Raw genomic sequence first — 18,737 nt, forward strand, 5'->3', positions numbered from 1 at the left:
CATTGTCCTGTCAGCTCACCTCCCAAAAAACATTCCCAGAATTATCCCTTTCTACCCATCTCCACTGCAGCATCTGTCCTAACTTCTATCACCTCGTGTCAGTGATTATTCAACTCCAAAGTGGTCACCCGGGCTCTACTCGTTCCCATTTCAATCCAGTCTTCAAAAACATCAAGTGTCAAAATGTTAATCATAATACTTTGATTCTCATTGCATTTAATAAAACCCAAGCCTTCACACAATGTCCTTTGATACATCTTCAACCACATCCCACACTTTCCCCTTTCCTACTAGTGCATTATCACAAAATTGAAAATGTAACCCCCTCAACCCCAACTCTTTAACCATCAGAGTACTAGTAAAATCTCAAAAGGGCAGCAGCAGGTTGTCTTGATACTGTGTATCTGTCTAGCATGTAATAATAGGTGGTAGGCAAGTACTTGTCAAGAGTTTGCAACATACACCTTAACTTGCTAATTTATAGTCTTAGTAGATGTAAACACTAAGCTTGTCATTTACTTTTTTTTAATATATGGAGAAATATGCATACTATTCAATGATCATGAGTTCTCAAAGTGTAGTCCCTGGCACAGCAGTATTGTCATTACCTGGAAGTTGTTAGAAATACAAATTCTCAGCTCCCACTCCAGATTTACTGAATCAGCAGCTCTGGAGGTAAATCAGAAGCAACAAGCCCTTTAGGAGACTCTAATGTATAATGAAGTTTAAGAATCACTGATTCTGGGGCACCTGGGTGGCTCGTGGTTGAGTGTCTGCCTTTGGCTTGGGGTGTGATCCCGGGGTCCTGGGATTGAGACCCATATCCGGCTCCCCATGGGGAGCCTGCCTCTCTGCCTCTCTCTCTCTCATGAATAAAAAACTCTTAAAAAAAAAAAATCACTGATTTTGATAAAAACACTGGGGGAAAAAAGGTAAGGCTAAATTAATTCCAGCTTATGTGATCATTACTTTGTATGACAAGGTCACATTTAACTTTGTTATTCATTGGTGGTAAATAGTAACCTTACAAAGTCTGATTTTTTCACAATACTATAAACCAATCACAAGCTGGTGTTGGTTTATACAAACACCTTAAATTTGAAATACACATGCAATCAAGAAAAGCAAAAAAAGTGTTTTGTACATAACAGACACAACTAAGGAATACCTGAAAATGTAGATGCAAGGTTGCCTGAAAATTAGGACATATTAGAAATTTTGTTGTGCTTGGGGCAAATAAAGGAGACTGTTTTGTGGCCCTTACATGGTTTGGGTGTTATATAAAGTAGCAGTATGTATCCAGGCAATGTGGGATTAACAAAGATTTATAAATCTTAACTCATGATTCAAGTGTGGGACAGTCAAGTCACTTAGATCTATATTTTATCAATTAGAATGAAGTACTTAGGAGGTTCAGATCACCCACCTCGTGACATGCTAAGTAATATGACAATTCTCAACTTCATTCAATTCTCTTCTATGAGCCAGTACAACCAGTCTTGCTCTGTTGCAAGTCTTGCTTTGTGGGGAGAAGGAATCTTAGGCCATGGCCAGTTGGGCACATAGGCATTCCCCTGGTTTTGTCTTAGGGTCAGGATTGAATTATTCTGTTTAACTCCAAAGCTGCACAAACACAGGGGCAGTTAAGAGCTAAGTGAAGCACAACAGATTAAGGATAAAAAAAATACTTTAGGAAAATATTTTAGAACTAATCTTTATATAGAATATTTTTCTTAACTGCAGGTGATAAATGGAGGCCATTTTTTAATGGCATACAAACATGTGGTGCAGGGACGCCTGGGTGGCTCATCGGCTGAGCCTCTACCTTTGGCTCAGAGCATGATCCTGGTCCAGGGATTGAGTCCCACATTGGGCTCCCTGTGAGGAACCTGCTTCTCTTTGTGTCTCCCAGGAATAAATAAAATCTTAAAAACAAAAACAAAAAACCAGGTGGTGCAATTCCTGAATAGATTTAGTATATAACATCCTTTTTTAAAAAGGATGGGGGACTTCATATTAGAAAGGTCTAAGATTTGGGGTGCTTGGGTGGCTTAGCCAGTTAAGTGTCTGGCTCCTAATTTCAGCTCAGGTTATGATCTCAGGGCCCTGGGGTTGAGCCCTGCATTAGGCTCTACTCTACACTCAACGCGCAATCTGCTTGAAGATTCACTCCCTCTTACTCTGCCCTTCCCCCTGCAAAAATAAATAAATTTTTTAGGGAGTGGGAGAGACATAAACTGAGAGCATTGTTGGAAGCTTAACAAACTGAGCCATCCAGGTGCCCCCAAAACTTAAGCTGTTCTCATGAAAATGCATAGGACAAGAAAACTGATACTCCAAAATCAGTTTATCTGAAAAAGAAAAGTTATATGAAGTGTATGTACCTTTATTTAACTAAAAGTTCTTAAAAATTTCTAAGCTAAAACGATATGTTGCAAAATAATATTAGAAATGTAAAGAAAAACCATATACAGTGCACACTCATAACATGTAAAAATAAGAGATTTGGATTATGCTGTCATTTTTAATTTTAATAAAATAGATAATTTCATATTACATAGAGAGCAAGTCCATCCACTCATCATTGATAAAATTTTAGAAATATTTTCTATAAAAAGTTTAGTACTTGATTGGGAATGAATCCATTAGAACATGATTTCTATAGGTACAGTGTTCCCATCCTCACCCCCATTCTTATTAATTTTGAGAAAATTTAAAAATACAGAAAAGTACAAAAAATAAGACAAGATATCCATATACCACAATCCAGAATTATCCAGTATTTTGATATATTTACTTGCAGTCTTTTTAGTTTTTAAGAGAAATGGATGTTTATATATAAAATTGAAGTCCCCTTTAAACAGAAACCATCCCGTCCCTCCCACACTCATCCCCTTCCCTTCTCCACTCTTCACAAGCAACCACTATCAAGAGTTTGGTCTGTATCCTTCCAATCCATTTCAAAAACATTTTAAAAACATACATACATATATGTATCCATTACCAATACATAGTACTGAATTTTGTGAGAAAAGTTTTAATTAAAATTTACAAAAGTGTCATTTTAATATATGTGTTATTCTGCATTTCATTTTTCCTTCAACATGATTTTTGAGATCATTCTCTGTAATACATGTAGATATCATTTGTTAAATTTTACAGATATACAGTATTTCATCCTAAGTATTCTCCATTTTGTTCCCAATGGGCATTTAAGTTGTTTCCAACTTATGGCTACTACAAATCATGCCACAGTAAATAGACTGGTATATATTTCCTAAGCATACAAACTCAGAATTGCTAGGTATTCTTGAACTTGTTATCAGGAATGTTTCCCTACTTCCAACGTCATAACCATTTCAGTATATAGCTTTTTCATAATTCCTATTTTTATTCTCCTGGATCTTCCCTCGGTGTATATAGTTCATGGTCTGTTTTTTCCTTGGAGAACAAATTACCTCCAAATCATTGTTTACACAGTCCCATTATCTTCTCACTTCCTATTGCCATTTCTATCATATTCTAAATTCTAATAAATGCATAGGTGTTTCCAGAATCTCTTGTTCTGCTAAATCAATGTAAGTCTCTTCCTTTCCAATACTTACAACTTATTACATTGGTGAAAATCTCCAGGTCTATGCAGACAGCAACAAGAAACATGTTTCACATTCCCAGTTTTAGTGGAAATGCATCTAAAGTTTCAGCATTACCTGCACCATCAGCTTTTTTGTTAGGTGTAGGATTATTATCATACAAATGTCTTTTCTCTTCAGTATAAATTCCCTGGTGTCCAGTTAAGTTTTTTGCTTTTGTTTTCCTCATTTGTGATATTTTCCTTCAGTATGATTATTTCTGATGCACTATGAGGCTTAAATTCCTGATGAACGCTTTCCAATTTTTAAGATATTTACAGGGTTTTTAATGAGTATGAATTTTCTGATGTCTAATGTGGTGTGACTTCTGGCTAAAAGCTTTCCCACATTCACTACATTGATAAGGCTTCTTACCTGTATGTATTCTCAAATGCAGAGCAAGGGTTGAGAATTGAGAGAAAGCTTTCCCACATTCATTACAACCATAGGGTTTCTCACCTGTATGGCTTCTCACGTGTACAGTAAGAGATGAACTTTGAGAGAAGGCTTTTCCACATACATTGCATTCATAGGGTTTATCACCTGAATGAATTCTCACATGTACAATAAGTGATGTTCGTTGAGAGAAGGCTTTTCCACATTCATTACATTCATAGGGTTTCTCTCCAGTGTGAATGTTTTGATGTTTTATGAGGTACTTCTTCTGGCCAAAAGCTGTTCCACATTCATTACATTTAAAGGGTTTCTCTCCAATATGAATTTTCTCATGCTCAGTAAGGTTAGATTTGCCACTGAAGGTTTTTCCACACTCCTTACACACAAAAGGCTTCTCTCCCGTGTGAGTTCTCTGGTGTCTGATGAGATTTGACTTCTGAATGAAAGCTTTCCCACAATCCTTACACTCAAAAGGTTTCTCTCCAGTGTGAATTTTCTGATGGGTAAGGAGGTTTTCCTTCTGACTGAAGGATTTTCCACATTCATTACATTCAAAAAGCTTCTCTCCAGTATGGGTGTTCTGATGTTTAATGACATACTGCTTTTGACTGAAGGCTTTTCCACATTCATTACATTCGAAAGGTTTCTCTCTATTATGGAAATGCTCATGCTCGGTGAGATTTGATTTGTGGCTGAAGACTTTCCCACATACCTTACAAGCAAAGGGGTTTTCCCCACTACAAATTCTCTGCTGACTGAGGTGTGACATCTGAATGGAAGCTTTCCCACATTCACAAGGTTTCTCTCCACTATGAATTTTTTGATGAATGAGAATTTACTTTTGGCTGAAAGTATTTCCACATTTCTTACATTTGAAGGGCTCTCTGTGTATGACCTTCCAGGTGTAAAATAAGGGATAAAATTCAAGAGGAAACTTTTATCATATGCAGTACATTACAAGCTTTCTCCTCAAGTATAAATTTTCTAATGCTCAATGAGGTTTTGTTATATTCACTGGTTTCTCTCCAGTAAAATTTTTTTTTTTTTTTTTTTTTTTTTTAGTTAAAAATTTTCTTCTGCTTAATGAGATTTGTCATCTAGCTAAAGGCTCCTCAGTATTCCTCAGAAGAACAGGGTTTCTCTCCAGCTTGACTTCTACATTTAATGAGGTATGTGACATATGAGTGAAAAATTTCCCACATTCAGTAAATTCATAGGGTTTCTCTCCAGTATGAATGCTCTGTTTTCAGATGGGGTTCAAACTGTTTTAACTGAAGGCATTTCCACGCTAATTTACAATTAAAGGGGTTATTACCATAAAGAATAAGCTGTGGCAGGGTTTCTGAACCAAATTAAATTGATGATTCTTTCCTACACGACTTCCTTCATGGCTATAAGCTAAATTGTGTTTCAAACTCTAGGTAAGCTGAAAGAGGTGTTCCCCTTAAATATATAATGTCTGAGATCAGAGGAAGTGTTTTTCCAATTTTCTTATATTCACTGTTTGTTTTTTTCTCAGTCTGTTCTTTACTGGAGATGGATGCAACTTGATTCCCAAGTCTTGTTGCCTCTCTATCTGCTCATCATCTTCTCAGGCTTCTTCTAAAATGGGAGTACAAAGAATCATCATTTAAAGGAGTTAATATATAAAGTGTTTAGTACTGTGGCTGACAAATGGTAAGCACTCAATAATGTTAGCTTTATGTTATCATTATTTATTAATTTTCCTATAAAATTTTGGATTGTGCTTTTGGGATGTACTTTGGAAGCCAGTCTCACAGTATGAAAAAATCCTCATCAGCAATGTCACCAAACAACTTTTGAAAAGGAAACTCTTGTGGGGGATACATGCACAGAAAAGTAAAGTTTATGGGCACACAAACTTAAGGATTACTCTTGAAAAATAACCTTTCCCATTTCTTAGTTCAGGAAATTGAATGTAACAATGAGGAATTAACAAGTAGGATAAAAAGACATAAAATTGTTAAAGTCTCCCTGGATGCCTAAGAAAAGGAAAGGAATTAACGACTGCTTCCTCCCAAAATCCCATTAAAAAGACAAACAAAAGGAAAATGGTACAAGCTCACAAGAAAACAGGACATGACTAGAGACATGAATACACACAAACATTAAAAATTTTTCAATAACATGAGCACACAAAAGATTTTCAACACAGCAGAGCTGATAAAGTTTAAGTATGTAAAGATACTACAGAAGATGCCAATGTCAAATAAGCCAATTTATGCCACAAAATATCAGAAAGACTAAGGAAATGGAGGAATCAGGTACCTCTCGAAAAGGAATAAAGGATGGTAGCTGAAAAAAAAATTATATAAAATGCAGTTGGAGCACTATCTCTCCCAGTAAGACCACCCCTTTGTACGAAATGGAAATTATTCTTTGCAGAAATTTAATCAGAGAAGCACTGGGCTCAGATGACAAGGTGCTACACTGAAACCAATGGAATTAAATCTATACATACTATGCTGAAACCTCCAAGATATTCTGTAGCTCATACCAAAAACTGTTGGCAATTAGGTATATATACCTGTGAGCAGGATATGAATGGCTCCTTCTCTGGAGAACCTGAAAGGCCCATGAAAACCCTCAGTAGGATACTCCTCCAAGATGGTATCTGTCACCTGTAGTCTTTTTTTTTTTTTTTTTTTTTTTGGCCAAAACAAGGACCTGGCCACACCAGAGTTTGTGAGTAAAGCAGTGTAATCATTCTGCAGGGAGACTCTGGGTCCGTAAGGCATTTTTTCTTTTTTTCCCTAAGATTTTATTTTTAAATAATCTCTACACCCAACGTGGGGCTGGAACTCATATTCCCAAGGTCAAAAGTCCACTGCCTGAGCCAGTCAGGCATCTCATGGCATTTTTTAAAAAAATATTTGAGAGAGAATGAGTGGGAGGGGCCAACGGAGATGGGACAGGGAATCTCAAGCAGACTCTGCTGAGCACGCTGCCTGACATGGGGCTCGATCTAACTACTCTAAAATTATGACCTAGCCAAAACCAAGAGTCACACACTTAACCAATGGCACCACCCAGGTGCCCTACCCCATGGCATTTTACTTTTGGGTCACTGAAATCTACCAGAGGACTAAAAGCATCCAAGGCATGAAAGAGCTTATGATCACCTTTTAGTGGATCAGTTTTAAGTATGACTGCAGCCAATATTTCACACACATTTGAGGGACTTCTAATAAGACATCAAAAGGAGATCAACATCAAAAGGAGAAAAAAAAAAAGTCTGAGGAATAAAGGTAAGGAACAGTACACAGCAACAAAACCTAAAACCAAAGAGAAGATATTTTATCAGTGCAACAGTAGCAGGGTTCTCTATAAGCAAGAAACAAAAAGTCCCCTTGAAATTATTAAGATGGGGACTGGGAAGGTAGACTGTATTGTCATTCAATAGTAACAGAATCATCTTACTGCAGAAGGATTATAGTACTTGGTCCAAGCAAACTCAGGGATGACCAGCTACCCTGTTTGGCCAGTGAAATATTAGCACAAATGACAAGTATTTCCTGAAAGAAGCTTTAAGAAAACATATTCAAAGGTACTTAGCTGGCTAAGTAGACTTTTAATCTTGAGGTTGTGAGTTCAAGCCCCATGCTGGGTGTAGACATTACTTAAAAATAAAGTCTTAGAAATGCCAATGTGGCTCAGTCCATTAAGCATTCACCTTTGGTTCAGGTCAGGATCCTATGAGCCCTGCATTAAGCTCCCTGCTCAGCCAAGGAGTCTGCTTCTCCCTTTCCCTCTCCCTCTGCCCCTGCTCTCTTGCTTGTTCTCTCTCAAACAAATCCAATCTTAAGAAATAAAATGACAAATTCAAGGCCAGTTACTCAAAAAATTAAAAATAGAACCACATGATACATCAATTTCACTTCTGGGTATATATCCAAAGAAAATGAAAATACTAAGTCAAAAAGATCTATGTGCCAACATGTTCACTGCAGGATTATTTACAACAGCTAAGATATGTAAACACTCTAAATATCCATCACTGGATGAATGAGTAGATATGGTACATACATACAATGGGATTATTATTCACCCATAAAAAAAAGAATGAAATCTTATCATTTGTGACAACATGGATGGAATCTGAGGGCATTACAGTTAAGTGAAAGGTCAGAGAAAGACAAATAATGTATGCTCTCACTTATATGTGGAATCTTAAACAACAAACCAAGCTCATAGCGAACAAACTGATGAGCTGCCGTAAGTGGCAGGGAGGTGTGGGCAAAATGGGTTAAAGGGGTCAAAGGTACAATTTCCAGTTAATAATACTGTATTGTGTATTCAAAAGTTGCTAAGAAAGTAGTTCTTAAATGTTCTCATCCTAAGGAAAAAAAAGTTCTGGAACTATGTGTCTTGACAGATGCTAACTAGAGTTACTGCGATCATTTCATAATATATACAAACTTCAATTATGTTGTAGTTGGTGGAGGGATGGGGTAATTTAGGTGATGGGCATTAAGGAGGGCATTTGATGTAATCAGCACTGGGTGTTATTTGCAACTGATGAATCACTAAATTCTATCCCTGAAACTGATAATATACTATATGTTAACTAACTTAAACTTAAATTTAAAAAAAGGAAAAAAATATACATTTAAAACTAATATAATGTTGTAGGTCAATTATACCTCAATACATTTTTTTAAAGAACAAATTCAGAGCATAAACCAAGATAACTGTATTAGCTGAGTGAAGTAAGTTCCAGAAAAACAAAACGAGAAAACTGATTAGAGGAATAATTCAAAGAAAAACAAAAAAAGGCTTCTTCTCTTATAAGCCATGCATCTCTAGACTTAAAGGGCACATTCAGTGCTTTGCACAATGAATAAAAGATGCATCCTTAGACATATCACCATAACATTTCAAAAGAAAAAATAGGCCATAAAATACCCTGATATATATATGTACACATATAAAGATTTTATTTATTTACTCATTCATGGGAGACACAGAGAGAGGCAGAGACATGGGCAGAGGAGAAACAGGCTCCCTGTGGGGAGCCTAATGCAGGACTCGATCCCAGGACCCCAGGATCACAACCTGAGCCAAAGGCAGGCACTCAACCACTAACCCACCCAAGCATCCCAAGAAATATAATTCAGATTTACAAATAATGAGATTATAAAAAAAATGAGATTATTATTTTTTAAATAAATACACTTAAAAAAGCTTCTCAATTTTACTTCTAAATATCACTAAAGTCCACATAAACCAAAAGGTCCTCAAGTTTGTTTATACATACTATTGTGGTAAAGAAGGCCCACATAACAAATTTTTTTTGTGTTTAAAAAAATTAACTATTTTTTTAAAGATTTTATTTATATATTTAAGGGAGAGTGAATGAGAGAACACATGAGCAGGGACAGACTCCCCTGCTGAACTCAAACCTAGGACCCTGGGACCATGACCTGAGCCAAAGGCAGATGCTCAACCAACAGCCATCCAGGCACCGTGACCATTAGCTAATTTTTTTAAACTTGTTTTTTTTCTTTTAAAGATTTTATTTATTTATTCATGAGAGACAGAGAGAGAGAGGCAGAGACACAGGCAGAGACAGAAGCAGGCTCCACACAGGGAGCCTGATGCGGGACTTGATTCCAGGACTCCAGGATCACACCCTAGGCTGTAGGCAGGTGCTCAACCGCTGAGCCACCTGGGCATCCCTTTTTAAACTTTTAAAATTGAAGTATAATTGACATAACGTTATACAGTATATTAAGTTCAGATATACAACATAATGATTCGATATTTGTACATACTGCAAAATGATTACAGTAAGTCTAGTTAACATTCGTCACCACATGCAGATCTTTTTCTTGTTATGAGAACTTTTAAAATCCAGATGGTCCTCAACTTTTAAGAATGTAAAGGTGAGGGATCCCTGGGTGGCGCAGAGGTTTAGTGCCTGCCTTTGGCCCAGGGCGCAATCCTGGAGACCCGGGATCGAATCCCACGTCGGGCTCCCAGTGCATGGAGCCTGCTTCTCCCTCTGCCTATGTCTCTGCCTCTCTCTCTCTCTCTGTGTGACTATCATAAATAAATAAAAATTAAAAAAATAAATAAATAAATAGTTTAAAAAAAAAAAAAGAATGTAAAGGTGACTGCTAATGGGTACCAGGTTTCCTTTTATGGGGATGAAAGTGTTCTGGAGTTAGTGGTAATAGTCGTGCAACTTGTGAATATACTAAAAACCGCTGAATTGTACACTCTATCTCAATAAAGCTGTCATCAAAAAAAAGAAAAAAGCAAAAGTGTAAGTTTGAGAACTGCTACTCAAAACATTTCTCATTACTTACTTAACAAATATCTTTTTCTTTCCTTACTATGTATCTGGCACACTTCTAAGCTCTAGGGATTAACAGTATTGACCAAAACTGATAAAATTCACTGTCCTCCCTCATCAAGATTCTAGTGGACAGATAAAGAGATGGTTTGTTAAAAAGCTGAAACTGCTACAGAAAAGAAAAAAAAAAATCAAAGAAGGGGAGAGCTTTAATTTTAGATAGAGTGGCCTCTGAGCAAGATTCAAGATATTAAAGAAAGTGATCCTTACAGATATCTGGAGGAAGAGCCTGCCAAGCATATTAATTATGCAATCAATGAATAACAATCATGCATATTATGTTCCTCATGCTCTTCTTTGGCTTAGCTTGATCCCTCCTATTTTGTAACCATCTTAAAATCTACAGAAACTCCTGAGAGCAGGTCCAAAAACATGCTCCTAAAAAGATTTTTCCAGTCTTATCTCTTACTTATGAACATCTTTCACTGAACTTCTAATTACAATTAGATTCACTTTTCCTAAAGTAAGTGATTCATACTAAGTATCTTTTAAACCAAATTTGTATATAGCTAAGTCTTAACATCCTAAGTATAACCTGAGATGCTAGATTCCATTAATTGCTCTATTCTTTGAGGGGCTGACAGTAGAAAATTTTTAAATGCTAGGGGCAATATCATCGGAGGAAAAAAAGAATGAGATTTTAAAGATGAAGCTATACTCCACATTAGGTATGGAGCCTATTTAAAAAAGAAAAGAAAAAGGGAAAAAACTTTTTTAATATAAAAAGTATTTTGGAGATAGAGGAAATTAAATATGGACTAATTATTACATATTAGAATATTATGGCTAATCCATCTAAGAGTAATGATACTGTGATTATGTAGAGTCATGCCATTATTTTCAGAAAATGCATACTTAATTTTTTAGAGGTTAAGTGTCATGATGTTTTAGCAACATACACAGGGACAGAGGCACATACATATAAAACAGACATGGCAAAATAATTACTGAATTTATACAGTGGATGGGACACTTGGGGTGGCTCAGCAGTTGAGTATCTACCTTTGGCTTAGGGTGTGATCCCGGAGTTCTGGGATCAAGTCCCACACATCAGGCTCCCTGTAGCAAGCCTGCTTCTCCCTCTGCCTCTCTGTGTCTCTCTCACAAATAAATAAATAAAATCTTAAAAAAAAAAATCTATACAGTGGGTATATGGGAGAATACTGTATTCGTCTCTCAGTTTTTAATATTTGAAAATGTTCATGGATAAAAAACTGAAGAACTGATCAGTAAGAATCCTCCGACAGTAATTCATAGATTATTTAACAAGTATCTCAAAACTAGAGACAGAAAGAACATGGGCCTTCCTTTCAACAGATTGTAATATAGACTCCAGATACCAAAATGTAAATACGTATAAGACAGGATTTACGCAGGACTTTTGAATATCCATGAAAATATAAAATAGGATGGTCAAAGGGGAGATCAATAAAAGAACATATTTAAATGATAAATAAGACCTGAATAGATAGAACATTTCATAATCAAAAGCCAAGATTCAAAGAATTTTACAGAGAGAAGAAAGTATGTTCATATTTACATTAATGGTTAATTAATATGTCTTATCTTGATAAGATTAAAGTATATCGGGGTAGTTTAGCTCCACCTTCAGCCCAGGGCATGATCCTGGAGACCAGGGATCAAGTCCCACTTCGGGCTTCCTGCACGGAGCCTGCTTCTCTCTCTGCCTGTGTTTCTGCCTCTCTCTCTCTCTCTGTCTCTCATGAATAAATAAATATAATTTTTGAAAAAAAAAAAAAAGATTAAAAGTATATCTTTTTAAAGGCTTGGCTACCATATCTCAAGGATCATGAGAAATGGTCTAGACATAGTATGAAATTGATTTTAGGTAATCTCTCTAGACCTAAAAATAATGATCTGAAATCCCCAATTTGGGTATTATAGTATTAACTTAACTATCTGACAAAAGAAGATGAAACAAGTCTAACAGTTATATCCTGTAAATAGGTAAAATTATGGTGGGCAAGATAGAAAGGCTGGAAAAATAAGAATTGATACTACAGAGTTACTTCTAACTTCAGAATAATTAAGTGTTGGGATGCCTGGGTGGGTCAGTTAAGCATCTGGCTCTGGGTTTCAGTTCCAGTTGTGATCTCATGGGTTGTAGGATTGAGCGAGCCCCAGCTGTGGCACTGAGCGTGGAGTCTGCTTCAGATTCTTTTTTGCTCTCCCTCTCCCTCTGCTCCTCCCCATTAGCACACAGGTGGGCACTTTCTCTCTCAAATAAATAAATATAAATACAATCTTCAAAAAGAAAAAGTCTTCTCTGGGATTTAATTTATAAAGAAAAGGAGGAAAGGTGGAATGCAGCATTCTAGGAGCCACCTCCATCCAGTAAGAGGAAAAAATGAAAGCAAAAGATAAGAAAACACTTAGAAAGATAAAGCAATGCCTCAGGTCAAGGCACCAACCAAGCAGAAATGGAAGAGAATTCCTACCGGATGACTCACATAACATAAATAGATCCTTTCTGCTAAAATAGTAAAATAAGAACATCTCTGCCCGCTTTTCACATCTGTGAAGGATAAAACGGGAAAAAAAGGGAAAACTGCATTGTTGAGAAGAGTAAGAAGTAGCTGTAATTCTAATGTTTCAGGAGAAAAGGATGTTAGCAGGCAGTTGCCACTGCTGTTTTAGGAAGAGTTCTCAGGCACAATGCTCTCTGAAAACATAAGGCACTGCCCTCAGGCGTCAAATCATTACCTCCTAGTTTTTAACAACAGAATCCAGGAATGTAGGATGGATAAAGAAGACTTGGTGGACACACCAGCATCCCTAAATGGTAGGAAAAGTGGGACCGAGCAAGGAAATACAGAGATCCCATCAGTGAATAAAGCAGCTTATTAGTAGTACAGAACAGAAGGTCACAACTTTCTAACTCCCTAAATTCCTTACTGGTATACCTAATTGCCTATATGAATATGCACTTAGATGATCAACAGACATGTCACAATCAACAAGTCCAAAACAAAATAAACCTCTTGGATCTATCTCCCAAAATTCCTGAAGTCTTCCTATCTCAGGAAATGTTAACTCATTCTCTTCTAGTTAAAACTTTGGAGTTATTGGTGTTATTCCTCTTCCTCTTAAAAAACAACACAACCTAAAATAAACAAAATTAATAAAAATAAACAACACAATCTATCAGCTAATCCTGTCAGCTATTTCTTTAAAATATCTTGAAGAATCTGACTTGTCACTAGCTCAACTACTATCATTTTCTTACCTAGATTACTGCAATTGCCTCTGATTAATCTCCTGGCCTTACCTCCCCTATACCTTATATTCTATACAGCAGCCAAAATCTAATTCTGATCTTATCACTCCTCTCTCTGCTCAAAACCCTTAATGGTCTCCCAAATCACTCAGAATAAAGGCCAAAGTCTATGATTTGGCCTGTTAACTAACCAAACCTATTCTTTTTTTTTTTTTTTTTTAAAGATTTTATTTATTTATTCATGATAGTCACAGAGAGAGAGAGAGAGGCAGAGACACAGGCAGAGGGAGAAGCAGGCTCCATGCAGGGAGCCCGACGTGGGATTCGATCCCGAGTCTCCAGGATCGCGCCCTGGGCCAAAGGCAGGCGCCAAACCGCTGCGCCACCCAGGGATCCCACCAAACCTATTCTTAACTCCGTTTTGCTCATTCTGAGCCAGCCTACTCTGCCCTGATCAATATTTCTAAAACAGCAAGCTCCAGCTTCAGGGCTTTTAACACTTTTTGTTCCTTCTGGCTAAACGCTCTTCCATCAAATACTACATGCTTCACTTGCATTCTTCAGATCTTTTTTTCAAAAGTCATCCTCTTAGTGAGACCTTTCCCTGACCAACTGATTTAAAATTGTAACTGCCAACTGGCCTTCTCTATGCTGGTTTTCCTTACTTTAATTTTTCTCCAGAGAACTACCACAGTGTGTCTTAACTCAGGAGGGAGGAATTTTTGAAAGGTCTGATTACTGACATTTCCTTAGTAACTGAAATGGTGCCTAATAATATCATTCAACAGTATGGTATATGAATATACCATATTGATAGAAATGTAAATTGGTTTACTACTTTTGAGAACAGGCTTATTTCTGTCAAGTCTATAAATAAATGTAACTTTGAGTTAGCATTTCCGTTTGGAATAAATCATTAGTTATATCTACATGACTCTGCGAACAACATAAGTATATATACACTTGTAAACACTTGTGTGTTTAAAAGTATGTCTAGGGATCCCTGGGTGGCTCAGCAGTTTGGCGCCTGCCTTTGGCCCAGGGCGCGATCCTGGAGTCCCAGGATCAAGTCCCACTCCCGGCATGGAGCCTGCTTCTCACTCTGCCTGTGACTGAATCCCACATATAAATAAAATAAAAGTGTATGTCTAGAAACAACCTAAATGTTCATAAATAGGAGACAGACTAAATAAATTATGTGTTGATAGTCTCTCCTAGAAAAGGAAACAAAAACAACTAATAGACACAGAATACATATAGCCCTTTATATGAAAACTGAAGGCTTACATACATATTCATATTTATAGCACAGATATATAATATATGCTAGTTTATTCAAAGATTACCTCAAGAAGGATACATGTGAAACTCAAAAGTGACTGCATCTTTGAAAAAAATCTATAGGACGTAAAGTCAGAGGTAATACTTTTTCACTATACACCTTCAAGTTAAAAAATTTTACGTTATTTTTAAAAATTTTACATGTTATTACGTAAAAACCAAATACAGACTCATAACATTTATATGCACACACACACATATACAGCAGAAAGGGAAAGAACTGATTTCTGAGGCGACAAATTCTGAAAGAGGTATATGGGGATAGAAGAAAGGGAGGCAGGATTTTGCTGATGTGTAATGGGGGTGAAGGTGGATAAGAAGGCAACAGGAAGCATGATTACAGACATAAAACCTAACTCAGAGGCATTAACCACTGAAAGACTGAAAGAAGGTGGCAAGTAATAAAAAGCAACCTAAACATGAGACAATATATAAAGATTTATATACCTATAAAAGAAAATGCATAAGGGAAGAAGTCTATACACACTGGGAGGTATAAGATTGAGGGTATCAATGAAAGAGAAAATAATCACACAGAGGCAGTATAAATAAAGTGTGATGTGACATACACTGATCTGGATGACATCCAGAACAGAGGTAAGAGGGGCATCTGGCCCTCTAGAATTTGATTAAATAATAGAGTAATGAAGCAGAAAAGAAGTAACTGTCAATATAACTTTGGTATCTAAAGAATTCATACCAAGTAACTCAGACCAGATCCTCATCTTTGAGTATTTCATAGGTGTCAGTGCTGTTTGAACAACTGTTAACCTGGCTTGGCATTCACTTACCTGAACAAATTTCCTTTCCACTTTGTTCTCTACCATCCAGAGTGTCTTCTTATTCCAACAGAGGATCAGATAGAGTTTGGTCAGTTTACAACCTGTTTTAGGGGAAATGACACAGCACTAGAATATTAATGCTGGAGGCCAAAGTACCATCCTAGACCTCAGGCTGAGCCCTGGGGCCTCCAGGCCTTCTGAATGATGAGGAAGGTGCAGTTTCCAGAGATGCGCAAGGAAGTGGCCCTGTGAAAAAGAACGAAGTAATGACCTTTTGCCTTAGAGATTAAAGCACACACAATTATAATAAGCAAAAGGACTAAGACTATCTGAATCCTGAATTTCAAAGCCATACTCATCAAACCATTTAAATTTCCACACATTCAGAAATGGGGTAAAAAAAAATGTTTCTCAGAATTTTACTTACATAGGAAAGCTGTTCATACTTTACAGAACTAGATGCCTCTGTTCTGCACCACACATTCCTATATAGGTTCCTAAGTGGATTTAACCATGGCCCTTATTCCTAGATGAATTTAATTCAACTATGACAACAGCAGTAGATGCCAATCAGAACTAGGTTGCCAGGATACAATGTGTAGGAAATTGTTCTTACAGTATTCAGGAATTAAGCTACAAAAGCTTTTCCTGGAATCCTAGTATTTACTTTGTATTATAATCTGATTAAAACTGTATTAAATGTCCCATATATGTTTATTCATTTATTGAAAAACATTTGCAAGGACATTATTGGGACAACTGACAAAACTTGAATATGGACTTTTAAGATTTTATTTATTTATTGGTAAAAGACACAGAGAGGCAGAGACAGAGGCAGAGGGAGGAGCAGGCTTTTGTGAGGAGCCTGACGCAGGACTCAGTCCCAGGACTCTAAGCACAACCTGAGCCACCTGGGTACCCCTGAATATGGGCTTTGTATTATATAATAGCAATGTGTTGATGTTAAAAACTTTCTAATTTTGGTTACTGTACTATGGTTATGAAAAAAAAGTCCTTGTTCTTAGAAAATTCACGCTGAAATACTTATAAAGGAAGCATGCATGCAACTTAGTCTCAAATGGTTCAAAAAAATTATATACACCAATATTTGGACAGAGAAGGAAAAATAAAGCAAAAAGACAAAATGTAAATGGTAAATTTGGGTAAAAGACATATAGGACTTTCTGAACTAATCCAACTTTTTTATAAAGTTGAAATCCTATTAAAAAAAAGTAAAATACTAAAAACTTGAGTTACTACTTATACACATATACACTATCTACAATGCATGTTTAAAAAGCTTGGTCACCAATTTTTGCACTGGGGTGTGGCAGAAATGGAAGGCTTAGAACATAATTTAGACAGTAATGTACACAGAGAAGAAATAGGAGAGGGTGAGTTGGCTGAAGAAAATCTGCAGGGAAAAGGATATCAAGTTTGATATTCTGGAGTATCAGGTTTCGAAATGATTTTTTAAAAAAGATTTTATTAATTTGAGAAAGAGAGGGACGCCTGCCTGGGTGGCTCAGTAGTTGGGCGCCTGCCTTCGGCTCAGGTCATCATCCCGGGATCCGGGATTGAGTCTTGTGTTGGGCTCCCCGAGAGAAGCCTGCTTCTCCCTCTGCCTGTTTCTCTGCGCTGTCTCTCAGTCTGTGTCTCTCATGAAAAAAGAAATTTAAAAATTTTAAAAAAAAGAAAGAGAAAGAAAGCACAAGCAGGGGTAGAGGCAGAGGGAGAAGCAGACTCCCCACTGAGCAGGCAGCCCAATGCAGGACTCAATCCCAGGACCCCAATCATGACCTGAGCGGAAGGCAGATGCTTAATAGACTGAGCCACCCAGGCGCCCCAGAGTGTCAGGTTTGCAAGCAACATGCAGACAAGTATACCCATTAGGCAACTGCACATACATATAAGGAGCTCAGAATAGGCCAAGGAAGGAAATGGGAATTTATCAGCTGTGAGAATATCAGTGCTGCTGAAGACATAGGTGGAATGTGGCTATGACTGCTTAGAGAATATACACAGGTCATGAAAAAGAGGGTCAAGGGCAGAATTCTAGGAACACCCAACAGTCAAAGAGGCAAGGAAAGGTTTCAAAGAAGCATGGTGGCTGCTTAGTTTTGAATCTTTCAAGTACTTATGCAAACTACAGAAAATATCAAGAAAAATGGGGGTGGTGGGCAGCCAATCCACATTCTGTTATCTTTTGCAAAACCAGTAGAGAATATGTTCAATCTAAATTATATTAAGTGTAGCCCCAAATACCCAAAATAGCAGATATAGTACAGGAACCAAAACAGTATGGTAGGTACAGCAAGGAAGACTACAAAATGCTAAGGAATCTTTGAAATAACAGATCTCAGAAATTATTGGCAAATGTTTATTCTCAGAATGACAGTAAGAACTTGAGTTACAAGTTCAAGTAAGAACTTCTTCAAGGAAGAACTTGAGAACTGTTGCAACTGAGTCTAATAATGAACAACAAAACTAGGAACCAAAAAACTCCTCCAGGGATGCCTGGGTGGCTCAGTGGCTGAGTGGCTCAGGGCGTGATCCTGGGGCCCTGGGATTGAATCCCACAAAAAAACAGAAAAACTCTCCCCCACCCCACCCCAAAAAACTCCTCCCAAATTCCATGTACCAAAAGCAGACCCAAAGAAGAAGCCTAAACAGTGAGTTGTAAAAAGCCTAGGAAAAACTGGGAATGCTTTGAGGGATTCCAAGAACTTAAAAAGCTCAGAAATCTGCAGCTAATATTTCTTTACTAAATGAGCAAGCCTCACCCTGAGGGAACTAATAAAAGCAAGACCTAGATTAAACAGAAAAGGACTGCAGGGAAAGCAGGAGTAGGCTTTAAAAGTACTTAGGGGGAATCCCTGGGTGGCTCAGCGGTTTAGCGCCTGCCTTTGGCCCAGGGCGCGATCCTGGAGTCGGGGGATCGAGTCCCGCATCGGGCTCCCAGCGTGGAG

The 18,737-nt window shown here is 37.3% G+C and overlaps 2 protein-coding genes across 2 annotated transcripts in view; both read right to left on the reverse strand.

Moving 5' to 3' along the window:
* Positions 1–2,510: 2,510 nt before the first annotated feature.
* On the reverse strand, positions 2,511–5,056 carry ZNF146 (zinc finger protein 146). Its single transcript, XM_077910266.1, has one exon. The coding sequence runs from the start codon at positions 4,795–4,797 to the stop codon at positions 3,919–3,921; it is 879 nt and encodes a 292-aa protein (XP_077766392.1). The 5' UTR covers positions 4,798–5,056; the 3' UTR covers positions 2,511–3,918.
* Positions 5,057–5,514: 458 nt separating this feature from the next.
* LOC144312235 (uncharacterized) overlaps positions 5,515–18,737 on the reverse strand; it is a 38,601-nt gene continuing 25,378 nt past the window's right edge. The window contains exons 3-4 of the mRNA XM_077894684.1: positions 15,778–15,869; positions 5,515–5,630 (exon numbers count right to left, since the gene is read on the reverse strand). Of these exons, the coding sequence (XP_077750810.1) occupies positions 5,601–5,630; positions 15,778–15,869 (122 nt within the window). The 3' untranslated portion in view covers positions 5,515–5,600. The remainder of the gene's footprint in view (positions 5,631–15,777; positions 15,870–18,737) is intronic.

Source organism: Canis aureus, chromosome 1 (assembly GCF_053574225.1).
Source record: "Canis aureus isolate CA01 chromosome 1, VMU_Caureus_v.1.0, whole genome shotgun sequence".
Taxonomy (NCBI): Eukaryota; Metazoa; Chordata; class Mammalia; order Carnivora; family Canidae; genus Canis; species Canis aureus.

Coding starts and splice junctions, on each gene's coding strand:
- ZNF146 (XM_077910266.1), bottom strand. CDS start 4,797: ATGTCACACCTCAGTCAGCAGAGAATTTGTAGTGGGGAAAACCCCTTT.